Source organism: Gorilla gorilla, chromosome 6, assembly GCF_029281585.2.
Source record: "Gorilla gorilla gorilla isolate KB3781 chromosome 6, NHGRI_mGorGor1-v2.1_pri, whole genome shotgun sequence".
Taxonomy (NCBI): domain Eukaryota; kingdom Metazoa; phylum Chordata; class Mammalia; order Primates; family Hominidae; genus Gorilla; species Gorilla gorilla.
This window is the reverse complement of record NC_073230.2, coordinates 32,318,316-32,341,411: the sequence shown is the minus strand read 5'-3', so window position 1 is coordinate 32,341,411 and position 23,096 is coordinate 32,318,316. Positions and strand designations below refer to the sequence as shown.

Sequence of the window (23,096 nt, the reverse complement as noted above, 5' to 3'; positions counted from 1 at the left end):
CAGCAATTATCTCATTGTAGGTCACGGTTATACTCCTAGAAGACAATGCAGGGAATGCAGTTCTTAGTGATCAGAATAGGGTAGTTCCATTATCAGATGATATAGCTTGAGCTTGGTGCACACATTGTCTTGTCTTTTTGGATCATTTAATGGTGGCTCACAGCCCAGAAGCACCTTGTCAACCCTGGTCCTACACCAGAAATACCTGTGGAGGTTTAGGAATACCAAAGCCTGGCCCCACCAGAGATTTCAACATAATAGACCTAGGATAGGGTCTGTTTATCAGCATTTTTGAAAGTGTCTCACATAGTTTCAGTATGCACTCAGAGTGTGATCCACTGAATGATAAAGTCTGGACAGTACATAGTTCAAAGTTATAATGTTTGGCAAGATCCTGGTGCACGGGTGTTTTGTGTTGAGGATCAAAGACAGGTCCATATATGTTGACTTTTATGAGCAGATTGCAGCTAATGTCCTATGAAATCATGGCTCTTAATCAGGATAAGGGAATGCATCTTAGCAGGATAGATCTGTCTTAACAACTCTGTCTCTCTCTTTTTTTTTTTTTTTACCAAGATGGAGTCTTGCTCTGTCACCCAGGCTGGAGTACAGTGGCGCCATCTCGGCTCACTGCAGGCTGGAGTACAGTGGCGCCATCTCGGCTCCACCTCCTGGGTTCAAGCAATTCTCCTGCCTCAGCCTCCCGAGTAGCTGGGATTACAGGCGCCTGCCACTGTGTCCGGCTTATGTTTGTATTTTTAGTAGAGACAGGGTTTCTCCATGTTGGCCAGGCTGTCTCGATCTCCTGACCTCGTGATCCGCCCGCCTCAGCCTCCCAAAGCGCTGGGATTATAAGCGTGAGCCACCGCACCTGGCCATCTCTCTCTCTCTCTCTCTTTTTTTTTTTTTGAGACAAGGTCTGGCTCTGTCGCCCAGGCTGGAGTGCAGTGGCAAAATCTCAGCTCACTGCAACCTCCGCCTCCCAGACTCAAGTCATCCTCCCACTTCATCCTCCCCAGTAGCTGATACTACAGGTGTGCACTAGCACGCCCAGCTAATTGTTGTATTAGGTTCGTGCCAATGACAAAATCCGCACTTACTTTCACACCAACCTAATATTTTTTGTAAAGATGGGGGTTTCGCCTTGTTGCCCAGGCTGGTCTTGAACTCGTGAGCTCAAGCGATCCACCTACCTTGGCCTCCCAAAGTGCTGGGATTACAGGCATGAGCCACCACGCCTGGCCAGCCAACTCTCTTTTAGTTTTCTGGAGAGCTGATTGAGGAATTTTGCCATGATGACAAAGCTTGGGAGTGGAGACTGGAAGCACGTGTATCTGATACTTGCCATCCCTTGATTAAGGAGTAGCTAAGCAGTGGGACAAAATCTTTCCCAGAAAATAACTCAGGGTCTACTCTAATCCCTGACAAATGTACACTAAGTCCTCATGTATCTTCATTGATAAGTTCTTGGAAACTGTGACTTCAAGTGCAACGATATATACGAAGCTAATTTTACCGTAGGCTAATTGATAAAAACAATGGCATATTTCCTGTGGCATATTTCCGGTCACAAAAACATCACCAAACTTATAAATAACAAAGTTAAATAAAACAACATTACTCGAGGACCTGCTGTATACCAAAGGCCGAAAGATTCTATGCCATGGTTGTAATATTAACCTGTGGCAGTGGTTTTGGACTTGTGCATTCAGGTCACCTGGAGAACTTGTGAAAAACAGATCCCAGGGTCCCCCTCTCAGTTCCTGATTTTGTTGGTCTGTGGTAGGGTCAGAGATTTTGCATTCCTAACAAGGTCCCAGGTGATAATGATGCTGCAAGTCTTAGGGCCCCTCTTTAAAAACCACAGGACTACGATAATAAAAGAGGGTTTTAGCTTCCTACCCTCTGCCACGTCACACATACACAAATAGAAGGATTGGCTTGGAGTCAAATAAGAAAGGTTGAAAGCTACAGGCTAAGTCAGTTACATTCTCAAACTTTAAGCAAAAATCACCCAGGGCATGTGTTAAACATGCAGATTATCAGGCCCGTCTCTAGATAGAAATTCTGATTCAACTCATCTAAAGTGGAGCAAAATCTGCATCTTAAATAAGAATCCGGAAGACTTTGAAGAAGGTGGATCTGGACACTTTGAGAAATTGTAGGTGATTGTATAGTTATGGGCATTTACAGTGGGTTGGCAAATTTGTATGCAGAAATGCTAATTAACAAACAAATTAATGTCAGGCTGCAGAGACCTCCATGCCCTTGGTGCTTTTCTCGTTACTAAATCTCCAAGTATAATTTACTTGGGTGAGTATAGATTTCATATGCCTGTGCAATCTATGTATACCGTAACAAAGAAGTCAGCCAGTGACCATTGGTCTCCAGAAATATCTTGACATGGGTCAAAATTAACATGAGATAATTTAATAATGATTATAATGATGGTAATAATAATAGAACAGTCAAGTCCTGAATTTTAGTTAAAGGAAGTAAAGGAGTCCACTTCAGAAAGAAGGAAGCCCAACTTCTCAGAAATCCCTATGACCTGACAGTCCCAGTAAGAACACTGAGAGCTGGAAAGAGATGCAAGTTCCCCCAAAGCTAAGGCAAATCCAGCAGTATTAACAGTTGCAGTGTGGTTGAGGCCAGGAAGATTGTCATTGCCTTCTCTTCTGCTCTGTCCAGACCACACCTGGAGCTTGTCTTTAAATCTGGGCATCACTGTTAGAGAAGCACAAATTGAAGGGTGATCAAAGTTGAACATCTGGGATCCCAAGGGCTCTTGATCCATGTCCCATAAGAAATGGATGATAATGACAATGCGGCTGTTTAGTCTGGAGAAGAAAAGATTTGCTGGGTGGGATGTGGGGATGGTGGTGGTTTCAGTGCAGGTTATGGTTAAAAAAAAGTTCTGTCTTGTTCTATGTAGTTACCAAGGGCAAATCTAGGAGCAGCGCATGAAATTATAGTGAGTCATTATTTCAGCTCTAAATGATGACAAACTGTCTAGAATAGATTTTTTAAAAGGTGAAATGGAGTGCCTTATTTCTGTCACAGGAAGTGGTCAAGCAGTGATGATCTAGCCATGTTACAGAGGAAGTTCTTGCTTTGTTTAAGCCGGAGGTTGGGCTAGAATTCATTATTAGGCTCCATGATTCTGTCTAATGACTGGTGTTATTGCGCTTGTTGTTTTGTTTACTCAGTGATGACAAATAAATGGTTCCAGCATAAACTGACAGCCAGATACCATTGTCCAGCTTTTTGTCTCATGGAAGCTGCACACTTCAAATATGCACCAGGTGCATTTCTGTTGCTGGATTGGGCTCTGTGCAATCTGATGTCCCCTGAAGAAGTGGATTGTGAAGGCCATGGATGGAGCAGGGAGTAGAAATGGATACTCTATTGTGCCAGAGTAAGCATTTGAGTCTTTAGGCCTCTTGACTCCTGTCTTGCCAAAAGTGAGAATAAGATTTAAAAAAAAAATGGTTTGTGGAGGAATTGTTAGACTTTAAGGAAGGGACTTCTGTGGACACTGAGCCTTAGTACTCATCTTCCAGAAACTTAGTACTCCTCTCCCAGAAACAGTCAGGTATGGGTGCCTTTGGATCAGACCAGCAGTTCAGATAGTTCGGACACATGGACAGCACTTCAGAGGTCCAGGATCACCGATCGGTATCTGAAGTTGTGATTAGAACCTGCTTCCAGAAACTTCTGATGCTGAATCTCTGGTCTGTGGTGCTTAAAGCCAAATAACCAAAGCCCTGCTTTTGACCATGTAACATTTTTGAAATCAGGATGTTTCAGAGGGTACCATTTGTAAAAAGATGCATATCTGGGATTTGAATAATTTTATTTTACTGAAGACCAGAAATAGATATCCCACTTAAAAAATTTCTAATGTTAATTCAGGACATAATTTCTTTATATATTTTACTGGGAAATTGCAAACTATTTGGAATTATATGCCATCTGGCCTTCATGAAAGTCGTTTCCAACTATGGAAGCAAAATCTGTTTCTCAAGCAAAACATGGCCAAGTGTCTGAGTGCAGACCCCCAGCCCTAATGGATTAATAAGTAGCTGTGTTATATGCCACTTTTTGCAATCTACCAGATAATGTTGCTTTTTTGGAGAGCTAGTGGTGATGAATTCTGTGGCTTTTATCTTTCTGCATTTATGTCTTCTTCCAAAGTAAGCACACTGCTTTAATGCTTTAACACTAGTCTGTTCACACTCGCATTACGGATTTTGGGAGATGTTAATATGTTGAAGGACACACATGTTTTAAGATTCTGCCATCTTTATTTGTTTGTAGTTGAAGGAGGGGTAGAGCTTCTTATCTTGTGCTGCACCTGCCAATTTCAGGAAGCCAGGAGAGAGGAGGCCCTGAGCCTTTACATCTGTTGAGTGTCTATTCTATTCCAAAGCCAGACACTGTATCTTCATTTTCTTATTTAATCCTTCTAATTTTCCTTCCTTCCTTCTTGCCTGCCTGCCTGCCTGCCTGCCTGCCTTCCTTCCTTCCTTCCTTCCTTTCCCTCCCTCCCTCCCTCTCTTCCCTCCCTCCCTTTCTCCCTCCTTCCCTCTCATGCTGGAGTGCAGTGGTGCAATCTCAGTTCACTGCAACCTCTGCCTCCCAGGTTCAAGCAGTTCTCCTGCCTCAGCCTCCTGAGTAGCTGGGACTACAGGCATGCACCACCATGCTCGGCTAATTTTGGTATTTTTAGTAGAGATGGGGTTTTACCATGTTGGCCAGGCTGGTCTTGAACTTCTGACCTCAATCCAGTCGCGTCCACCTCCTAAATTGCTGGGATTATAGGCGTGAGCCACTCCACCTGGCCAAATCCTTCTAATTTTCTGGGGTGGCTATTATTATTCCCTATTTTATACAGGAAAAAATATAAATCAGAGAGCTTAATACATTTGTCAAGGTGCACAGAGTTTGTAATAAGGAAACACCAATTCAAACCTAGGTCTGACTCCTTCCAGCACACATATATAGTATGTAATGTCACCTTTGCATCTTTTCCCAAATTGTGTTGTCTTTTCTAAGTGAAACCTACTAACATGAGTCTTAAAATCAGCCTTTGTTGCCAAAATACTTGACAGTGCGTTGGTCATTTATTCTTCCCCATTCTGGGTAGAAATCAGGGTTCTCTTTTCCTAGTGGAAGCCCCAGGACAGCTTATGTTTGCATGTCATGTGTCCATTTGACTTTTAACCAAAACACTAGCGTTTCACACAGTCCTGACCCATCAGCTTCTCAAAGGTGGGTGGCAGTGGTGAGAGACAATGAAGCTCATCTTAGAGGCACAAACGGCATTTTTGAACTTACACAAGTGCATCTGGTGTTTGACACGTGTTGGTTTTGGTGGCCTCTGTGATTTAGAGGAAGGAAAGGGCCATAAGTTCTCTCCTCCTCAACCTCACCACCAGGTGGTTTGTTGAAACAAAAGCAGATCCCAAACTGAATTTTGTCACACATCAAACACTGACATTAGGCAGAATGCACCAAAGTAGCCATAAAACCTGTTCCTGTAAGCTGGGGCAAATCCTAGCTCTCCATCCTTAAGGCATGTTGACAAGTACTTGCAGGAGAGATTTACTCAGGGACAGCAATCTGCAAAAAGATCAGCTCCAGGGGACCAAGAAGCCTTCTTGGCAGGCTGTAAATGTTCTGTTTTTTGATCCAGCTGATGATTATATGAGTATTTGCAAGTGTAACATTCTGTATGTGCACTTAAGATTTGTGCACTTTAGTATACCTGTTATTTCTCAGTACAAAATAAGGTGGAAATAAATGTTTGCCCTTAAATTATTCACAGTCTGTGAGCAGGGAAATTATATATTGTTGAAACCCATAAACCCTTTGAATTAGAGGTTTTCCATGGAAGGGTCTCCGGGTGGAGTGAAAGCACTCAGGGGTCTTTCATATGCACCATCCTGCCGAGGCCTCCTCTCTGGTGACTGCAGCCCATCCCTGTGGTGTCCCCTAGAGTGGACACAGTAGTTGCCTTCATCCAAGTGACCATCTTGGCCCTTGGGATACCTTAGTCTTGGGCTACTGCTGCCTTCTTTCTTTATTCTTCCCTGTTTTAAGTAGAGTCATGCGTCGCTTAAGATAGGAAGCACTGTGAGAAATGTGACATCAGGCAATTTCATCGTTGTTGTGGGAACATCATAGAGTATACCTAGCAAACCTGAATAGCAGAGCCTGCTACACACCCAGGCTATGTGGTACAGCCTACTGCTCCCAGGCTACAAACCTGTACAGCATGATACTGTCCTGAATACTGCAGGCAGCAGTAACACAATGTAAGGACTTGTGTAACTAAACATAGAGAAAGTACGGTGAAAATACAGAATTATAGTCTTATGGGACCACCAGCATATACATGGGCTGTCACTGACTGAAACCCCATGATGTGGCATGCGACTATGTATCCTTCTCTTGGAATTTGACTTCCTTTACTTTTTAGGCCGCTTTTGGTGGCTTTAACCAAATTCCTGATGAGGCTAGGCAGGAAGGTTCTAGGGGATGAAATAGATATATTTCCCTGGGCAACAATCCCAGAACTCCACCTTGGGGCTGGGCATGGGAGGGGCTGCGGGTCCCTTCTCTTTCTTTCCCAGAAGGGGAGAGGAGACAGAGGTAGGGATCACCAGGGGGTCATGCTGGCAGAGCCCTTAGCTCTAAGTGCCAACTTTGATAGCTATTGGATTTGGCCTACTAAGCCCTGGCTGTTGCCTCCCAAGTGAAATTCTGCAGGACAAAGAGATAAAGATGACCCTGTATCAGCTGCCTCTAGGACAGGGTTGTGGTGTTTCTGTTTTGGTGGTTTTAGAATTCCTGTGACTTTCATTTATTGCCCACGTTTCTCTCCCTTTACATTGCACACACACCCCTCTCATCCCAGACTCTCGTAGACTCTCGTTTAACAGAACCTCAGCCTTAAAGAAAAAACAAAAGCAAAGCTTGTACACAACACACACAAACACTCCGCCGGTATTCCTAATCCACTGTGGAATCTGTTGCCATAGCAGTGGCTGCCCCCTCCCCGCCCCAAGCACAGATACACATTTCATCATTTGGGGCTCCCACCAGGTTTTTGATTTTTTTTTCTCTTTCTCAAACAGCAACAGCCAACACTGCTTTTCCACAAACTATTAATATATCTTTACAGTACTCTCTTGCTACTTTTTAGATTGCATTTGCTTCTAACTTCAGGTACACCTAGTCATGCCCCCATCAGTAAGGCTAATTTTATGAAGAGGCTGGTGCTGGTTTGCTTTTAGTCTTACTTATTATTGGATCCAATACTAAATGAATAAAGAGATTTGGGGAGTTACCTAAGAGTAACATGGGAATTGAGCTCTATGGCTCTGGGCACCTTAATTTCATTTTCTGAGATTTTGTATTTCTTTTCATTGTTTTGATTCTAGCTTATTGCTTTAATGTACTCTTTTTTATTTTTGAAGAACTAAGTGTTAATGAAGGCATAGGAAAGAGTATATGATAATTAGCCAGGTTTGATATCATAGTTAACTAGCTGGTTCCTAGACAAATATATGATACTCTTCTTTTTATAATTAGACTATGTGAACATTAATAATGGAATGGGTTGGAGATATATATATATGTATGTATATTTTGATGTTGTTAACCTGCTTAGGAAAGCTGTAGAATTTACTTGAACTTAGTGTGTTAAATAAAGTCCTGGTTTTCTGCAGCCAAAACCAAACATGTTAGTTACTCATAACCCAGGGCTGTGGGAGAAGCCAGTGATTCTAGGCCCACATTTCCTCTTTGAAAACTAGAAACCCCTCCATCAGGGCAAGACTCCCAAAGAGCTGCAGCCTCCACCCCCCCCGTCCCCCCCCCCCCCCCACCCCCGGCTCCGCTGCCCCGGGTTCAAGCGGTTCTTCTGCCTCAGCCTCTTGAGTAGCTGGGATTACAGGCACCCACTACCATGCCTGGCTAATTTTTGTATTTTTAGTAGAGACAGTTTCACCATGTTGGCCAGGCTGGTTTCGAAATCCTGACCTCAGGTAATCCTCCCACTTCGGCCTCCCAAAGCGTTAGGATTACAGGCATGAGCCACTGAGCCCAGCCTAGTTCCAGAACATTCTTATCACACCAAAAAGAAACTGTAGCCATTAAGCAGTCACTGTACTCTCCCCCCAGTAACCACTAATTATTGGCCTTCTGTCTCTATGGATTTGCCAACTCTGGATATTTCATATGGAAACATACAATGTTTATTTTTTTGTGTCTGGGTTATTTGACTTAGCCTAATGTTGTCAAGGTTCATTGATGTTATAGCATGTATCAGTACTTCATTCCTTTTAATATCAGAATAATATTCCATTGAATGTATATACGAGATTTTGTTCATCCATTCATCAGTTGATGGACATTTGGGTTCTTTCCACCTTTGACTATTGTGAATAACATTGCTATGAACATTGGTCTGCAACTTTTTGTTTGAGCACCTGTTTTCACTTCTTTTGGATCTATAGCTAGGATTGGAATTACTAGATCATATGATAATTCTATGTTTAAATTTTTGAGAAATAGAACAGCTACCAAACTGTTTTCCACCACGGCTATGCCATTTTACAGTTCCACCAGCAATGTCTGAGGGTTCCAATTTCTCCATACTCTTTCCAACACTAGTTATTTCCCATTAAAAAAAATTATTTTAGCTATCACAGTGGATGTGAAGTGGTATCTTACTGTGTTTTAAGATTTTTTATAGTACTGATTTTGTATGTGTCTGGACTCAAATTTTTGTATTAATGTTCTTAAGCCTGCTATATTGCAAAGCTACGTGAAAAACCACCTATACAAAATTCCCTGTAAGAGAATGATATAAAGCTTCTTTTCCTTCTCGGCCCCTGCTATAGCTAAACATCGTGAGTCTGTAATCTGTAGTATGTTTAAGCCACTTGCAGACAATTTGTGGCAAATTAGAGATGATATCTGATGCCTCTGACCTTCTTTCTAATTTCTCTTTTTTAGGTTTTAGGGTTTCCTTTGGGCCACCCAAAATGTTTTTTAAGTACTTTGGATAAGAGCTAAACCACCTGCCACTGGGGACTTCCATACTCTCGGCTCCCTTGTCATCGGATGGCATTTTGATTGTCTCGAGGCCAAGTGACTTGCTGTCCATGATGAGTGATGAGAAGAACCTTGGTGTGTCCCAAAAATTGGTATCACCTTCAAGGAGCACAAGTAGCTGCTCTTCCAAGCAAGGAAGTCGACAGGTAAAGTTTAACTCATGCAAATTTTAATATGCAAATGTAAGCCATCAAGTTTGCTGGTTAAAATGCACACATTTACTTGGGAAAGCCTACTTCTCAGTTTAAGAGCATTTACTTTTGGTTATCTCTTGACTGTATGAGGAGAGTAAATTCTGTATAATTTTAATAATGTGTGCCTACCAGGTGGGAAGAACTGCATTTGGTTCTTCGTATAATTTTATTTAATTCTTGCAACTGTCCCCCAATGTAGATTTTAACATCTCCATTTTCCCCATGAGGAAGCTGACTCAGACTGACCAGGTTACTTGCCCAAGGACACACAGCTAATAAGGAGCAAAGAAAGAACCAAAGCTCAGTCTGTTTGGCTTCAGAGCCCACACTTTCCTTTATATCCTGCTAAGCAAAACAAAAAACAATCAATCATTTTTCCGGTAATTATAATATCCACCCCAACTTTCTTCCCTTCATCAGACCTTTTATGGCAGCTTGTAACCACAGATTGCCCTGTTAGTAGCTTCGAGTCTCACCTGCTTTATATCTATAATGGATGAGGTAACCTAATCTACAGAAAAATGGTCCAAAGAAATTAAGTAGGAGGAAGAAAGAACTGAAACAAAGGACTGAATAATTAACTCCTAAATAACTGTTGAGTAATTATATATTGTTTCTTGGTTTCCTTTCTAATAAATCTTTGTTGGCAGAATTTGCTGGTTTTAGATCAGTGGCAGTAAATGCACATTAATCATTATAATTCTTCCCCCAGCAGTTAGATGGAGAGAGAATGAGCTGTCAGAAAGCTGAATTTATGACTAAAGTGGTCTCTGAGCCTTTTCAGCACCTGCTGCTTCTGTTGGCATTTCCTTTTCCTCATGGGAAGTGCTGGCCTGAGAAATCACCCAGAGTCTTTGGTTCCAGAATTGGAAGCAGCAATTAAGCAACTCCCACCTCAGTCACGTCTACATATTTATGACACATCATCAGGGGTCTGTCCAACTGAGCGTTGCCTGGGATAAGGAGCTTTGCCACCCATGAATCTGTGATTCCAGGAAATTAGATTTTGCCACAGACCTGACATTTGGCAAGCCCTCCAGGATCTCCCCTGAGGGGTTAAGGAGAATTTTGTCAGCACTGTCATCGGTTCCTTCTGGAATTAAAAAAAAAAAAAAAAGAAAAGACTAAAATTAGTCATTGGCTAATGCATCATGGCTCCCTGCAGTTCTGTTTTCATGAGGGTCACTGTGCTTGTCCTCTTTGTCAGCTTTCCACAGGAGTATTTTTCTCCCTAAGCCAAAACTCTGGTTGGGATTAAAACAGCATGTGGTATATCCCCTACCTGTGCCATCTTCCTTACACCTAGGGATTGTTATGTCCTTCCTTGATAAAGGGGGAGAACATGATTCATTTAAGTAGCAGGTGGTGATTACACCATAGGAATTGGAACAGTACAATGAAATTCTCAGATCAAATACTACAGAAACTTTTTTCAGTGTGTTATTTGGAATTGATTTGGTTTTCACAAAGCTTTTTTGGAAGTTACATCATGAAGGGTAAGAGGAATGTGCTTGATGCCTCAACTTTTTTCTGACTTGGAATGCTTGGTCAATCAGTCACTCATTCATCAAATGGTCATCTTTTATATTTAGGGTCTCCTGCTTTAATATGCATACACTGTGACTTTATAAATGGAGACACTTATATTTCCTCTGTGGCAGAGAAGGTGGAGAATTTATTAAGTTTATTTTAACTTCAGCCTGAAGTTAGTTATAAAGCCCATGTTTGATTTCCAGAGGTCATTTTCTTGGTCCATCTGCTTTCTCATCCTTCTGTCGAAGAAAGATGTTCTGTCTCAGGGTATGCTTAGTGTTTCCATCCATGTGGTCCACCTTGGCCCCCCATACCCAATCTGCCTTCGCAAACTGGCCCAAGACTGTGCTTCCGTCTTTAAAGATGCCGCAGAGGTGCAGGAACCTTTGAAGCTCTCCTCACATAGGGCACAGCCATTTCCGATGGTCTGTCAGTTGCTAAATATAAGGATGACACTGTGTTTCCAGTCACGTCACTGAAGAGTACCAGTTAAACACTTAAAACTTCAAGATTTACATAGTAAGAAATTTAATTAGAGGAATATGAAAATATAACTAAAGATAATCTGTACAAATACCTACTTGTATTTCAAACACCAGTTGAAAGTCATTTTCAAATTGCTCTCTTTCTTTCATCTGGAGGGGATACATCTGATGTTGATTTTATTGGTCATTTTTCTTAGTGCTAGTTTTTCTCATGTGCTTTGGAATTGCAGCTTAGAGCTTCATCTAGAGATTGTTTTCCATGTATTCTTTCTCTGCGCTCACCCTGACCCATCTAGGGATTTGCTGTTGCCAACTTCCTACCTCCCAGGACCCAAGTGCAGAGTCAAGTCTAATATTTGCAGCAAGGGCCTTCTGTTCCATGATGATGATGGACCCAGCACCAGGCCCCAGACAGCATAGCCCAGCGCCTGGCTGTGAGGCTGTGACTCCCTTCTCACCTCTCCCTGGGCAAGCAGATCTTTAAAGCTCTCTTTCATTGTGGTGTGGGGGCTTCCCCCTCCACAGTTTCAGATTTCCAGTAGTGAGCCTGGCTCAGGTCCCAGCCTTTTCCTGATGACATTTTTCTCCTCATTAGCCCTCAGAAACAGGCTAATGGACACCTTTGTCTACAGTATACTTTACATTTCTATTTGGTTCTGATCCATGGAGATACTTAATCTTTTTCTGCCACATTATTCTTTTTTTTTTCAGGTTTGTTGAGCTAATAAATGACAAATGAAAGTTGTATATATTTATGGTGTATAATGTGATGTTTTGATACATGTACACATTAGGAAGTGATTACCCATTATCAAGCTAATATACCCATCACCCCCCATAGTTATTTGTGTGTGTGTGTGTGTGTGTGTGTGTGTGTGTGTGTGTGTGTGTGTGGTAAGAACATTTAAGATCTACTTTTATAGCCAATTTCAAGTAAATAATGCAGTATTATTAACTACAGTCACCATGGTGTTACATTAGATCTCCAGAACTTATCAGACCCTGGTAACTACCATTCTATCCTCTGTTTCTATAAGTTTGACTTTTTTAGATTCCACATGTAAGTGAAATCATGCAGCATTTTTCTTTCTGTGCTTGGTTTATTTCACTTAACACAATGTCCTCCAGTTCATCCATGTGATTGCAAATGACAAGATTTCTTTCTTTTTTAAGGCTGAATAGTAGTCCACTGCGTAAGTATATGTACCACATTTTCTTTGGAAATATTTTATCTTGTTTTTTTATCACACAGACACAAAAGAGCCCTACATGTTTATAACTTTGTATATTTTTGCCATATTTGAGGTGAGGGTGGCATTTTGTATATTTTTGCCATATTTGGAGTGAGAGTGGCAACAGGGAAGGGGCATTAAATGCATGAACTTAAAACACCATCTTAGCTGGAAGACATGGTTTTTTAAAGTCATTTTTACTTAAATTCTCATCCAGTATTGCCAGGTGACCTTGAGAGTATCTGTACTTCAGCCACACTAGTTTTCTTTCACTTTCTGGAGCTGAATTTTCTCTTGTCCTTGTTTCTTGAACTGAACTTAAACTTGAACCTGGTCTTCCTATCTCAGACCTATTCATATAAAATCTCAAGGAGCTATGTGTTTGTGTATAGATACTGTCCTACCTATATACCTATGTTAAAAGAGCTTCCTTCCTTGAAGGAGAAAATGATTGAGACCTGGGTGTTTTCATTTTTACATCTGACCTAAGACAAAATGTACAACTTAGGGCCATGAAAACCCTAGGAGGAGGGTTCTATCATCTTTTAACTTAAATACTGGGGCTCCTGAGATTTTAAAAACAATAAGCCTCACTTTGCCAGTATGAAAACAACCTGTCAATAAAATCTCTTTAAGATAATTTGAGGAGAAAGGTATGCATAGTGATTAGAACATTAACTCTTCAATCTTGGGTCCACCCATTAATTGGTTCTGTGACCTTAAACTCTCCAAACCTCAGTTTTTTCATCAATAAAATTGGAATAATAATAGTTCTTTTCTCATAGCATGGTGGTAAGGATGAAAAATAAGCACTTATTTCAGGGTCAGACTCAGGATAGGTGCTGAGTAAATATAAAAGTATGTTTTTATCATTATAATTAACATTAATTTGACCTTCAATTCTTATTTGTGAAAGTCCTGAATGCCCATAGTGAATAGTTCTAGCTTTTTTTCTCCCAGGAACTTTTACAGTATCATACGTGTATCCACTCATACCTTTTTAGTGTTGTACAAAAGCCCACTAAAATATACACTGTATATGTGAATATATACTTTTAAAATAAAAAATGCCTTACTCTACACATTAACAAAATGCTTTTGTGAAGAATACAATAGAATGTTTAATAATAGGGCTACATTTGACATCTTTAGGCATAATCTATACCTAAAACAAGTGAAAAAAGTTGACGAATTCTTACCCCATCCTGCTAATAAGCCTTGCCCTTGCTTGGGTGGTAAATGATTTTCCCCTCTCGCCCTCTATGCCAGCATCTATCTCTTGGTAGTAGCTGCACAGAGCATTGTGTTAAGAAGGACTTTGCAGCTGAGTCTGCATTCAGGGGAAAGATTGCCGTGTTTTTAGCTGTGACTTCTGGGCATAAGGCAGGGAGAGCACAGCATGGACATTGTGTTTGTCACCCCTTAGTGATAGAGAAGAGTTAAAATCAAGAGCTCTCTGTTGCAATCTTTATATTGTGTTATTGGATGAACTTCAGGCAAGTGTAGGTTGTCTCAGTTCTCCATTCATAAAATGGAGGAAAACTCAACTCCTGCTTTTTCCTGTGGAATGCGGTAAGAGAAAATTGAGTGTTTTCAGTGGCTAAAAGACATTGACAGTCTTTGGAGAAAAGTCCTCTGTAAATTTAAGAAACTGGTATAATTACGGATGAGCTGCCTTTACTTTGGCCAGTTCTGGAAGCAGAACTCACATGACCTTGTTTCAAAAACCGTGACACTTTACAGAATTGGTTCTTTTTGAAGTAGATCACTTTTCAGATATCGTGTCTTCACCATAGAGGAATCTACTTTTCTTGTAGGAACTAAAGGGACCCTGCTTATAAGAAAAAAATAGGTTGTTGGTCCCTCCTGACTGTCTTAATCATACCCTATTATTGTAGAGTTCTAAGTGGATCTTCAGTGTTCTTCCTCATCCCAGGTTTTGGCTCCACTATTCCTTTAGCTAGAATGATCATATGAAACCCTGCTGCCCTTTTGAATTATGTCATTTCCTTAGCAAGAATTTTTATTTATTGCTTTAAGCTTTTAAAATGATTTTTATAAAAACAAGATTTGCTCATTGTAAATCATTTACATAGTAAATGTGAATTGCTATTCTTTAACTTGTGTTTAAACAGCTGCTTATAGGTCAAATAAAATGCCTGAAAATGACCGTGGTTTGTGCAGGTCATTGGTGTCATTGTCAAATGGTTTCCTTGCAGTCCTGGGGATGAAAGGCTGATTAGAGTTGATTCATGAGAGACAAGGAACAGAGGAATAGAACAGCCCAGTTCTGCCAGGCCCCTCGACAGGATTTGAGAGAAGCCTTCACAGATGTTCTGGTTTGGAACCTTGAGCTTGGCTGATACCATGCTTAACACTGCCATCGTCTTTCCTCTTTCAATTGCTTCATTGGTTAAAAACGTATATGGTTGTTTAACTACTGGGTCCTGTTTATACATCCTTTTATTTCTCATAGCACCTAGGACAGGGCTTTGCATGTAGAAGATATAAATCGTCGGACTGAATTTATTGAAAACCAGCGACAAATATCCTTCTATTGGGGCAGGTGAGAATGTATGGCCAGGTATACATGGAGAACATGCGGGAGCAAAAGGCCCGCAGATTCTTAAGCTCTTCCACTCCAATGACAGTTATGAGGATCAGTAATAAAATGAAGAAGGGCTTCCCCATTGATTTTATTCTGGCAAATGATGGCATCCATAAATGTTCTTCTATACCTGTGGTATGTGAAGGAACTACTCTGTTGAACATCTGGAACAAAAATAAAGACGCGGCTCTAGAAACTGATGCTTGTTCTCACCGGTTTTGCTTTTTGCCTGCTGGATAACCTTGCCACGTTTTTTTAACACATTCTGGGTCTAAGCTTTTTAGCTGTGAAATTTGGATAATTTTGCTTACTTTTGAGAACTAAATGAAACAATAAATAAGAAGCATCTAGACTAGCATATGGGAAACACTCAGTAAGTGTAGATTAAATTAATGAATGAATAAACATGCAGTTGCTTAGTAGAAAGATTACCATTCACAAAGTCTTGTAGATACATTAAGTGGGTTAAGGAATATCTAAGTGGGAGGGAGAGTTGCTATTTTAAAATGTGTAAAATATGAGTAATTGCAATTTCCTCTTGTCTTTTTCCCACTGCCCCCTTAGATTTCCTTCCTAGAATTTTCAAAGTAACACATTCAGAGGCCAGATTAGCTTGATAAAGATGACCAAGTATGCTTTGTCTTTATCAAAAGAGTCCTATAGCCTTGAGTTTTATTTCTTCAGCCAATATGTATTGAGAGCCTGTTATTAAAAGGCCCTGAGCAGGGATATACGAAGCTATGAAGGACAGGACAGCTGAACAGTTCATCATAAATAAGAAATCAACTCTGATTGGAAAGAGTATGAGTGGTAAAGAGAGCACAGCCTCTATTCAGTTTTAAAGTGTATTGTTAGCATTTGGCATAGAAGTTAGCAATAGAGAGTAAATCCTGTCAAAATAATTGACAAGTGCTTCACTCATGATTGCAGGGGTTTTGAAATGGAGAGATCTATTGCTAGGTAAGTTTCCATACAATTATGCAATTCACTCTTGTCACCCTGCTGTTTCTGGGCTGAACTACAGTGGCTTGAACTCACCTGATGAGAGCTTATTTATGCAGGGTATTAGATTATGCCGCACTCCAGAGAGCCCAGCCTGGCTGGGCTCAGGGCCGGAACTCATAAAACAGGTGAGTGGAATGGGGAAGAATTTGCCAAGGAGGGAAAAGTGAATTAACACTTTAATAATATCCAGGTGTTTATCATTTCAGCCGTCTGGGTATTGAAAATGCTTAGTCCCATTTCTTTCTTTTTTTTTGTTTTTGAGACGGAGTCTCACTCTGTTGCCCAGGCTGAAGTGCAGTGCCGCAATCTTGGCTCACTGCAACCTCTGCCTCCTGGGTTCAAGCGATTCTCCTGCCTCAGCCTCCTGAGTAGCTGGGACTACAGGTGTGCACCTGTAGTACCACCATGCCCTCAGGTGATCCACCCCCTTCGGCCTACCAAAGTGCTGGGGTTACAAGTGTGAGCCATCACACCTGGCCCCATTTATTTCTTTTAATTTCATAATGTCTTTAGAGATACTAAGATTTAGCATCTCTAAATTTATTTCAGTATTCAGTATAGGCTGAATAAACACCACAAGAAAGTCCAGTCAAGGAGGAGGGACCTTGGAAACATCGTGGTTGTCTCACACTGTTCTATGATGATCGTAGAAGAGGAGAGGCAGCGAGTATGAACTCTGGAGCCAGATGGCCAGTGTTTGAATCTCCGGCTGTTTATAAGCTGTTTGATCTTGGACAAAGTTAATACCCTCCCTCTGCCTTGTTTTCTTATTAGCTGTAGGTTGCTTAGTTTGAAGAGAGCCTGTAGTAGGAAGTGCTATGTAAGTGTTTGACAAATAAACATTTGCCTTTTGTGAGCAGAGGAGTCCTGGGAGCCCTTAAGCAATGTCACAGCTGCTTCCCTGCTTCATCTTTTCAGCTGGGAGGTGGGTAGCACAGTGCAGGGGCAGGCAGCTTGGCTTGTATCTAGGCTGCTCTCAGAGGAAGACTCAGCATGGGACACTCGAAGTGAAAACTCTCCGATAGCATCTTCACAGCTCATAATATCCTTTCATGCTACCCTTTGGAGTCTCAACACAACTCAGTGAGGTCTGTAATGTTTCCCCCACTGTGGAAAGGAAATACAGCCCAAAGATATTAACTGATTTGTTCGGAGTCCCGTGGCTAATAAATGGTAGGTGACCCGGCAACCAACTGTTTGGAGAGCACTGGGTTTCTTTAGATGCTAGAAGACTTCTTCAGAAGTTATTTCAAGTTCCATGCCTTATGTACAAATGGTTGTTATTTAAACAAGCCTCCATCAGCTCACATCTTTATGAATGCAGGGCCAAGAAGAACGTGGATGATTGAAGTAGCCTTAGGATCCCTGTTTGCCTGGAGCTGTTTTGTTTGTTTGTTTGTTTGTTTGTTTGTTTTCTAGTGGACCCCACTGAGAAAAATAATTAACTATATAGTTCTTATAGTTTTCTAGATTCTCATTTTCTGGGCCTTTTACTTCTCCTCCTTACTGCTGACCTTTTAGCCACCCCTATGGTTATAACATACCTCAGAGGCAGGAAGGCTGAAGAAATAAGACTGAGCTCTCAATATATTTCCACTCTGAGTAAGTCTTATAAGACACAAACAAACATTTGATATCAGAAGAGGTTAAAGTATCAGCTCAAATGACATATTTGAGTTGTCAGGACTTCTTTGTTCCTCTCCACATCCACAAATGACAGACTGTCAGCTGCATTACACACTCTGAAGATCACGAGAAACTGAACTCTTAAAACACTTCCGGAAAGTTGCTGAACTGTCTGTATTGTTCTGCAATTCTGGAATAATAATCACAGCAAATATATTTGGGTGAGATTTAGAAATATTACTTTGATGAAAACTGCATGGGATGCCTTAAGAAAATAAATATATTTATTCATGGTTGGCAATGGGCAGATTTAACATACAGGAAGGCAGAACCCTGGCCCAGATGCTCTGGTTGAGAGCACAGCATAGCAGCTGTACAAGGTAATGGAATGTTCTCAAGAAGCTACTGATGCAAATGTGAACTGAGCTGACCGATTCAATAGCTCTTTCCTGGGGAGGGGAAAGTCTACTTCAGTAATTTGATAATATTAAAATACTAAAGGTCCAGAAGTGACAGTGCAAGAAGTAGGACAGAGGCACAACAGAAGACTTCCCTAGTGTCATCTGACATCCCTCTAAAACCTACACCCTGGCCCTACCGTCAAGTTCAGCTGTGTTTTCCACTGCATCTGTACACAAGCCCACATCACCCTAAATCACCTCCTCTCTGTTCCTACTTCAGATGAATCACATTCCTGGCACATCTTGGCCCCGTGGTCCCTGGGGCCCTGTGTAGTGAGCTGAATCATCAGAAGACATGTTCACTTCCTAGTTAATTAAACTAAAAAGTTTCTGCACAGCAAAAGAAAAACAGTGAACAGACTACCTGCAAAATGGGAGAAAATATTTGCAAACTATGCTTCCAACAGGGAACTAATATCCAGAATATACAAGGAACTCAAACAGCTCAACCACAACAACAAAAAACAAATAATCTCATTAAAAAACAAGCAAAGGACATGAATAAACATTTTTCAAAGGAAGACATACAAGTAGCCAACAGGTATATGAAAAAATGTTCAACATAATCATCAGGGAAATGCAAATCAAAACCACAATGAGATATCATCTTATATCAGTCAAATGACTATTAATACAAAGACAACAACATGTTGGTGAGGATGCAGAAGAAAGGGAACTCTTTCAAACTGTCAATGGGAATGCAAATTAGTACAGCCTCATCAGAAAACAGTCTGGAGATTTCCCAAAGAACTAAAGAACTACCATATGATCTACTGGGTATCTAACCAAAGGAAAAGAAATAAATATATCTAAAAGGTACCTGCACTCATATGTTTATTGCATCAGTATTTACAATATCAGAGATATAAAATTAACCTGTTTCCATCAACGATTGCATGGATAACGAAAATATATACACACAATGGAATACTGTTGAGCCATCAAAAAGAGTGAAATCATGTATTTTGCAGCAACATGGATGGAACTGAACCAGGTCATTATCTTAAGTGAAATAAGCCAGGCACAGAAAGACAAATATCACATGTTCTCATAAGTGACTGCTAAAAAATGTATTCAGGTGGACATAGAGAGTGGAATGATCTAGATAATGGAGACTCAGCAGGTGAGGGTGGGGGAGGGAGGAGGGGGAGAAATTAGGTAATGGACACAATGTACGTGGTGATGGATACCCTGAAAGCCCTGACTTGACCACTATGCAAACTGTGTATGTAAGAAAATTGCACAAATACCCTATAAATATATACACTGTTTTAAAAGAAAAAGATGTATCCACATCCTAATGCTGGAACCTGTGAATGTTACCACATTTGGAAAAAGGACCTTTACAGATGTAATTAATTTAAGGATTTGAGATGAGTAGGGCATCTCAGATTATCCAGGTGGGCCCTAAATTCACTGACAAATGTCCTTATAAGAAACACGTTCGGGAGAAGACAGACATAGAGGAAAAGGTGATGTGATGGTGGAGGCAGAGATTGGAGTGGTGCAGCTACAAGCCAAGGTATGCCATGGAATGCTGGCAGCCACCAGAGGGAGAGGCAAGGAATGAATTCCCCTGAGATCCTCCAGAGGGAGCGTGGACCTGCCAACACTTTGATTTTGGACCTCTGGCCTCCAGAACGGCTAGAGAATAAATATCTGTTTATTTAAGCCACCAAAGTTTGTGACTGCTCATCAAGTTGGCCTCAAGAATCTAAGACACCCTGCTGCTTACTGTGTGTCATTTTTTCTGGGAGTCCCAGCTCAGGTGGATCTAGGCCTTGGAGATTATGCCTGTCTGAACTCCTGCAGCAGGTTTGTGTGAATCTCCCATTTGACAATTTACAAATTTTCAACCTTGTGGTATCCCTTTTATTAACATTTGTAATGTATGTTAGCTTCTTGAGATCCAGCACTTGATTTTACATCTTTGTATCTCTCGTTCCTGATAATGAGCTTTGGACCTTTAAGCAGAGACCCCCCCTATTAAAAAGAAGCTCCGTTACAAACTGGACTATAACATACTTGGCACTAAAGTCATTCCTTCTTTGATTTGTAAAGTTCTCTGAGATCTTAACATTGTCGCTAGGTTCTCATTATGAGAACCGGTTATTGTGTAGCACTGTGAAAATAATTCACTTCTGATTTGGATCAAGATAAAGAAGAGTTTATTGTGCTAAACTTCTGCCGCCTACTCCTGTGATTCTAAGTCATGCATGTGTTGATTAGTCAGAATATATCTCTGCTTTGATTGCAAATTTCAATTAGCTCTGAAAAAATAGTTTTGAGCACTCTGTAAGAGAGAGCACTGTTCTCAGCTGGTGCTGTCCAGCAAAGCAGTGGGTCTCCTTGAAGAGTCATGAATGCCCTGTAGTTGGCATACAAGAGTATTATATCTGAGTGCAGAGTCTGTGATTCTCTTCTGTGCTCAGACACCAAAGGGCAGGGCTCTGTGACATGTCACTGAAAGGTTTTTTTTTTAAATTAAAAGATAATAAAGGTAAAATATTAAAACAGTCCTGGGTGATAGAAAAAGGAAAAATGTCTCACCTCAGGCCCCAGTCCCATTCACACAGGAGCCTGTTTTGGAGTTTTTCTCCCCTTCATACAAGGTGTGTGCTCATGAGTTGGAGTCAAAAGACCTGGGTCCTGGTCCTCAAAAGCCCCTCACTCATTTTTCGCGGCCCCAAACGAATCACTCAGCATAGATTCCTCATCTCTAAATGAAAGAGCTGGGTAAATGACTTCCTCATTCTGTGTCACACTCTGAGCCTTAAATATTCCATGATGGAACAGGAAAGCCAATCATTATGGTATACTTTGAAGGAAAGAGAAAAACTCAGAAGAGACCCTTGAGTCACTTGGGTGGACAGAGCTATCTTGTCTTTATTGACTAAGCCACAAGTGTATGAAGGGCAGAAACATGCCCCTGGAACAAAAGACAGACTTGTTCCGCTGGGGGAGAGAGTAGGGGGGTGAGAGGCAGGACTGGTAGGGGAGGGTCAGTAGGTGGCCCTGGATGGGCTCAGCTGAGTGCTAGTGTGCTTCTAGGTGATCTTGTCCACAGTGGACACTCAGCTGCGAGGTTCTGCGTGGGATCTCGAGACTCAGTCTGCAAATGGGTTCTGCCTCTTAATAGTTTGTGATCTTGCACAAACTAATTTGGAGCTTCAATTTTCTCATCTGTAAAATGAGGATAATAATACTTTCATTATAGAATCACCACAAGGTACATATATTAAAAAAATAGTAGTTGTCACTTTTATAACTATAATCACTACCACAATAGCAACTATAAAAACCCCATCACCACCCCAGTGGGCTGCATGGCCAGAGAGGAATGACATTTATGGGCTGGGTGTTTTCATCTTTAATAGTCTAAGAGACCCTGCTTACCGAACAGAGCATTAGAAGGAGAGAAAAATGCATAGAAGATGCTGTTTGTAGCTTTAAGGGGCTTGATACAATTAGGGGAATATTTAACAAATATTAATGGCTTCCTAATATATCTGAGGGGCCTAAAAACATGCCAAAGTAATTGTAGCCATAAATGCTGAGTGAGTGATCAACAGCATGGAAATAGTCATATGTGCATTGAAGTGTTTTTATTAATGCTATTTTAATTATAAATCCGTCTGTGGTCAATACAGTTGGAAAGCGTTTTTCTCTTTGGAAACTCAGGATGGGAATGACCTCAGGTGGAGCCACTGACAGAGCTGGCAGCCCACAGGATTTTGTCTCCTTGTTGTCAGTATCAGCTGCTGGCAAGGACTGATTTTCCTTCCCTTTCTCAAGGGTTCACCACAAAGACAGCATGAATATTCTCCCATTATCTAAGTAATGAAGGCACCAGTGTTTTTGGTCTGTGGCTAACCAAGTAGTAAGACTTGAAACATTCTGGGGCCTGAATTACCTGGATATTCACTTCCCTAGCCCTGGCCTGAGGTTGGAGAGCTACATCTCTGTGTGAAGGGAAAGAAGGGATGGTGACGGTGGCGGGTGATGACTGCTACTCCCATTTAGTCATCAGAACCCAAGTGGGAGCTTCATTGCTCAGTCTCCTGTTTTCTTTAATCTTCTCACTTAGATCCCAAAGTCAGGGATTGTACCCGAGGTTATAGAGCTAATGCAAATGCTGCTGTTTAGTATGACATGAGTTTATGATAGAAGATTTGGAAAGGATCTCATAGCTCACTTGTTCTAAACTCCCTGCCAGTCTTGGAATCTTCTCTGTGGTGCCTCTGCCAGGTGACCACCAGCCTCTGATGGAGCACTCCAGAGACTTTCATAGATCAGCCATGTTTTTGCCATTTTTCATAGCACTCATTAGATAGTAAGACAACCCATCCTTTAGGCAGAGCTGGAATCCAGGGCCTTGTAGTTCCCACCCATTAGTCCTGGTTTTGCCTTCAGAGTCTGTCAAGTCAAATCCCAATTTTTTGAGACAGCCTGGTCTCCTGGAATGTGGCTACTCAAGTTGGGCTTATGGTCCAGCAGCAGTGATAGCCTCATCTGTGCAGGTGCAGAATCTCAGGCCTCCCCCAGACCTACTGAACTTAAATCTGCATTTTTAACAAGATCTCCAAGTGAGTGACATGCAAATTACAGTTTGAGAAGCACTGAGTGAGAGCTCATACACTACCTTTCTCCCAACGAATTTTTTCTTTTCTTAAAAATTGCCGTTGCTATCAGGCCTGCTGGTGCTAAACAAACAGACAAAAAACCATAGCTGAGAAACATTTAACAAGAAACAACAACTCCAGCTCTCAGTGATTGAAATGTGAGTACAGTTTTGGTCTAGCATCAGTTAAAGCTGTCATTCTATT

At 41.2% G+C, this 23,096-nt stretch overlaps 1 protein-coding gene across 4 annotated transcripts in view; it reads left to right on the top strand.

The window, feature by feature from the left end:
• OSBPL3 (oxysterol binding protein like 3) overlaps nucleotides 1-23,096 on the top strand; it is a 186,422-nt gene that overhangs the window by 83,340 nt on the left and 79,986 nt on the right. For all 4 annotated transcript variants that reach the window (XM_055346889.2, XM_055346883.2, XM_055346887.2 and 1 more), the window contains exon 2: nucleotides 9,028-9,272. In XM_055346889.2, coding sequence (XP_055202864.1) covers nucleotides 9,177-9,272 — 96 coding nt within the window. In that variant the 5' untranslated portion in view covers nucleotides 9,028-9,176. The remainder of the gene's footprint in view (nucleotides 1-9,027; nucleotides 9,273-23,096) is intronic.